The 5455-nt window shown below is 35.5% G+C and overlaps 1 protein-coding gene across 1 annotated transcript in view; it reads left to right on the plus strand.

Moving 5' to 3' along the window:
- LOC106472217 (M-phase inducer phosphatase-like) overlaps window positions 1–2831 on the plus strand; it is a 7493-nt gene extending 4662 nt beyond the window's left edge. Inside the window, exon 6 of the mRNA XM_013932844.2 lies at window positions 2799–2831. Coding sequence (XP_013788298.2) covers window positions 2799–2831 — 33 coding nt within the window. The remainder of the gene's footprint in view (window positions 1–2798) is intronic.
- The last annotated feature ends 2624 nt before the right edge of the window (window positions 2832–5455 follow it).

Here is a 5455-nt window from a genome sequence, read left to right on the forward strand (position 1 = left end):
ATCCAGAGGTTTAAATATTTGTCTCTTTTCGTCAAAAGTCCACACAGGTTTGTTCAATTACTATAGAACACAAATGGCAAGACAAATTATTCTTCTATACTCTGTTGTTACAATACTATCTGCGGTAATTTCACTTTAGAAATCACCACTATATACTTTTATGACTAAACTCACAGTTATATAGTCTAGATATATTTAACTATCAAGCTTTGCCTAACTTACTTGAACTACATTTTGTATGTGAATTTATAGATATCCCATCTGAGGCCTAAAAGTGTCTACAGACTATGAGATATTAGGATGTAATAATACTTGAGAAAAGTTAGAAGGTTCTAGTAACATGATGCAATAATACAACACTCTCCAATTTACGACAATTGAACTACACAACGTATGATTTGCACAGTTACTTTAACAAACATGCAATAAACTATCGCTTCTAAACACAAATAAATGTAAAACTCACTATATACTTAAATCAAAACAGTCGTGTATATCTAACAATAAACCCATCTTGAAGAAAATTATTTATAATATCTTTATACCATATACAAAGACTATTTTCAATTTATCCATAAAGTCTACGCATACAGTCTGTACCAACATTTGCGGTCCCCTTGATGGTTTTAATGTGAAACCTGTAGCTCCAGAGGTACAATGCCCACCTCATGATTCTTGCACTGTCGATTTTACATCTCTGGGTGTATTCAAGTGGCTGATGGTCCATCTGGATGATGAACTCCTTTCTGTACAGGTATTTATAGAATTTCTGGATGGCAAATCTGTTGGCTAGACATACTCGTTCGATCACAGAGAAGTTCTCGTTATTCACCAGCTTGCTACTGGTGTACATTATTGGAATTAGTCTCTCTTCATGTTCTTGCAGGAGTACTGCTCCAATTCCAACATCTGATGCATCAGCCTGAATGATGATAGTCTGTTAAAAGCTGGTATTCTAAGGACTGGTGAACTTCGTGACATGTTTTTTAACTTCTGGAATGTCATCTGCTTTGGTTGTTACCACTTCATCTTGTTGGGTTGGTCTTTCTTGGTCGATCAGTCAGGAATGCAGTGACTTCAGCACAGTTTGGAATAAACTTCCTATAGTGTGCTGCTAATCCCAGGAAGGATTTGACTTGCTACTTGGTTGTCAGAGCTGGTGCATTTGTATGTGGGTTAGCTTCTCCTCTTCCATGGATATCTGTCCAACACAGAATAACTGATATAGTACTTAGATGGTTGGATGATCAGACCTGCTGCTCTCACTCGCTTGAATAGCTCACTAAATTTATTCAGGTGGTCACCTCATCTGGCCGTGTGGGTCATAATGTCGTCCACATAACTCTTGATATTGTTGGTTTAGTGCAACATCTTTCTCATCATGTGGTTGAGTGTTAAAGCTGAGTTGACTAACCCAAACAGCATCCTCTTGAACTGGTAACATCCATCTGGTGTCACGAAGGCTGTTTTCTTCTTAGATTCTGACTCCATCAGGATCTACCAATAGCCTTTATTGAGGTTGATCCTGGAAAAGAATTTGGCCCCATCTAGTTTTACCCATAGGTTCAGAATCAGACTTTGTCACAAGGTTCAACTTTCAGAAACCTATGCAGAAGCAGTTTGAGCCATCACTTTTTTTTCAAAAATACTACTGTTGAATAGTAAGCTAAATTCAATGACTCAATGATTCAAGTTTCTAGCATTACCTCGACTTCTTGCTTGATTGAATCTCTGATCATAGTCTTGATCTTGTGTTGCCTGGTCTATCTATTAAGACATCTGCATACTGGCACAACAGATCTTGTAGCTCTTTCTTCTGCTTGTTAGTCAGTTCTTTACTTATGTTTATGTCTTTTTACATCTCATCTCCACCCAGTGCATCTATGACACCCACATCTGCAGTGCCCATCTATGCTTCAATAGCTGCACCTAATAGGTCTTCTTCCCTCTAAAAGTACCACTTTAACAAATTGGCATAGTAGATCTTAGTCTTCCCATCCACTTTCACCTTATAGTCAATTCTGTTGACCGATTTCTACGCTTCAAAAGGCCTCTTCCACTGCAGCACGAGTTTGTTGTTGTCTGTAGGTAGCAGAACCAAGACCTTCTGTCTGACCTTGAAACATCGATCATTGGACTTCTTCTCATAGAAATTCTTCTGACTGCCTTGAGTGGCATACAATCTCTCTTGAGCTAGTTGATAAATTTCCTCCAGCCAGTTTCTGAGGTTTAACACATACTGGTAGGTGTTTCTCCCTTCTGACTCTTCTTCTCTTATCTACAGTTCTTTCAATATCTATATCGTGCCTCGTAATATTCTTCTATACAGTAACTCAAAGGGCGAAAATCCTGTACTTGCTTGTGGGAATTCTTGGTAAGAAAATAATAGTGTCTGCAGGTATCTGTCCCAGTCACGTGGTCTCTCTTGGCACTTTTTCTTTAGCATGCTCTTTATGATTCCATTTACCCTCTCGCAAAGTCCATCACGTTTGATGTATTATGGGGTGGTAAAGTTCTGCCTAGTACTGATGAGTCTGCACACCTCTTGCCAGTAAGATATTCTACATAATTAGCTCTTTTCAATATTTATTTGTGATTTCATTTATGTGTCTGGTCCAAACTAGTTCTGAATCATGGATTAAACCCAGGAATTTTGCTGATGTGATTACATGGAGAAGGATTTCGTTGAGGTATAATTTTGGGGTCTCTTTACTCTTTTTAAGTGATTTTGTAAATAAGGTAATTTTGCTTCTGAAGTATTTATTTTAATTCTCACAGTAGTTTTCTATTTCCTTTAGTCGCAGTTGGAGATTTGTCGCAGCAATGGTTAGAGTGTATGAACTCTTCCATATGGCCACATAATCAACAAACTACAAAGAAAACCAGGAATTTGGATCTAACAGAGGAATTTCACTCATATACATGATGAATAGTATAGGGCTACCTACCCCTTCATGTGGGACACCTGCATCTGGAGTAAAATAATCCGAGAAGGTGTCTAATACATTTATTATTGCTTTTATATTATTTAGAAAGTTGGAATGATATCGATTAACACCTCACAATAGTTTCATTTGGTACATTTGAAATTTTAACCTATTGTACAATACACTGTCTAAGGTTTTATAGACATGGAGAAAGCTGGCAACGGTGCATTCATTCCAATTAAAGCAATTTATTATGATTTGTATGAGTCATACTAAATGGTCTATAGTTTGCCTTGAATTTTGGAAACCATTTTGAATTTCCGGTAACTTTTATGTCAATTCGAGATATGCCAATAGTCAGGAACCGATTATTTTTACTAGGAGTTTCCCAATACAGCTGGTAAAGCTGAATGGTCTATAACTGGCTGGCTTTCCTTCTTTCAGAAACATTAAAACATTTACTAGCTTCCATGCAGCTGGTGTGTGGTCTGATTTGAGGGACAAATTAAATATTGCCACTAGTCTCTCACACAATTGCAGAGGGCCTTTTTTGATTAGTATGTATTGTATTCTGTCTTTCTGGCTATTAAAGTTGACCAGAAGTTTTTTGGGTCTCGGTGTGTGTTTAATTTTGAGCAGTAGTCATCACAATTGTCTGCTTTAAGTCGTTATATTTGATTTCTTTTATTGTTTCTAAGTATATTTAATTTGATTTTGAGTTGTGGGTTTCGCATGTTCATGTATAATTTGCGAATTTTTCGACATCCTTTTACTGTGTTGAGAAGTTATTAATGTGGTTTCCATGTTTGGTTATTTTGTTGTGTTGTTTTGGGAATAGAAACGTCTGTTGCATTTATAAGGCAATCTCTGATTGTACTGCAGTAACTATCGATTATTGTATAGTTTTCAGCACTGGTAATGATCTTCTCAGGTAGGTTTATGTTTAATAATTCCTGATATTTTGACCAGTTTGTTTTTGCAGTTATATTTAGGAGTATTTACTTATGGATTATAATCTGGACTGAGACTGAAGTCACACGAAATCGGTAAATGACCACTGACAATATCTTTTATGATGTTAAAAGAGATATGGGAGCTCGCTACTGAGGGAGAGCATATACATAGATCTAAAATGTCATTGATACTATGTGCAAAATTTGTATGCATCGGAGTGTTATCGTTCATTGGGATGCTATCGGTATCTTTTATTAAATCCGGCAGTTTACTACTATTTGCTGCAGTTTTAGAACATACAAATAGTTCACTTTTGCTGTTTAGATATCCTGTTATAATGTAGTTTGGGTTGTATGTTGCTTTTTTGCATAGTAGTTTAGTATCTAGATTGCAGATCTGAGAGCAGTATACATTAGTGATAATAGAAGTATTGTTGTTTTTCATGTTGATTTCTAGAGATATAGTTTCATTTTCAGAACTGGGGATTATATTATTAACTGAGAACGTGTTTTTGTGCAGCTAGAATACCCCTCTTTTGTGGATTGTTATTTTCTCTGTCATATCTGCCAGTAGTATAGTTGTTTATGTTAAATCCCAGATATTTCTTTAACATTATTTTCGTTATAATAATTATATTCACTTTGGTGTGACTTATTAGATCTTGGAAGCTAGTCCACCTTGGATGTTTACGTCGAGAACTGTGACTTTATTCAGTGTGTGTGAATAGGTAGGCTGTTATTTGTGATTGTATTAGGGGTAATATTGCTGTTAAGTGTTTCTTAGTAGTTTTTATCAGGACTGTTATGAGATCTTCTTTTTGTTCTGGATTCCTTATTTCTGTGATGAATTCATAGATCATGTTTTTTAAAATATCCATGAGGTGGTTAGTTTGGGTTTTTTTTGTTTTTTTGATGTTGTTTTTTTATTTTTGGCTTGTTTTATTTTCTCTTTTATACATAGCTGGTATGGTTGAGACGACTATGGCACATGGTTCTATGTTTGTTCTGGCTAGGGAAGGAGAGGTATCCTGCTGTTTTGTACCAGTGCTAGTTTTGCATTTGCATGTGTGGTATATCTTCTGTCTGTGTGTTCTTTAGTTGTTCTTGTGTGTTTGTGTTGTTTCATATACTTAGATGTTCATTTTGATGGATTTGTATTTTATGTATCCCTTGTAGTTTGCACAGTGATTTTCATTGCAGTTGCAGCACTTTGGTTGTTCGTGTATTTTTGGAGATTCTTTTACTTTGTGCTTCAGACAACAAACAACACATTGAGGCTATGATTAAATGTGCTATTCATCTACTCATATAACTATGATTCTTAATGACAAAATATTTCCTTTTACATGTTACATAAGAGTTTTCACTTACATATGTTTTACAAATGCAGTCACTGTTACTGAAGATGATGTTTTTAAAGGCAGATACATTTTACAATGTTACTTTATAGTTTTCACTTATATATCTTTTACAAAAACAGATAGTGTTACGAGGTGGATTGTATTACTAATGTTCTATAGGTAAATGATTTTATTTAACAGATGGTATTACTAAGGTTTTATAGCAGGGTGGTTT

The sequence above is a fragment of the Limulus polyphemus genome, unplaced genomic scaffold, assembly GCF_000517525.1.
Source record: "Limulus polyphemus unplaced genomic scaffold, Limulus_polyphemus-2.1.2 Scaffold5169, whole genome shotgun sequence".
Taxonomy (NCBI): Eukaryota; Metazoa; Arthropoda; class Merostomata; order Xiphosura; family Limulidae; genus Limulus; species Limulus polyphemus.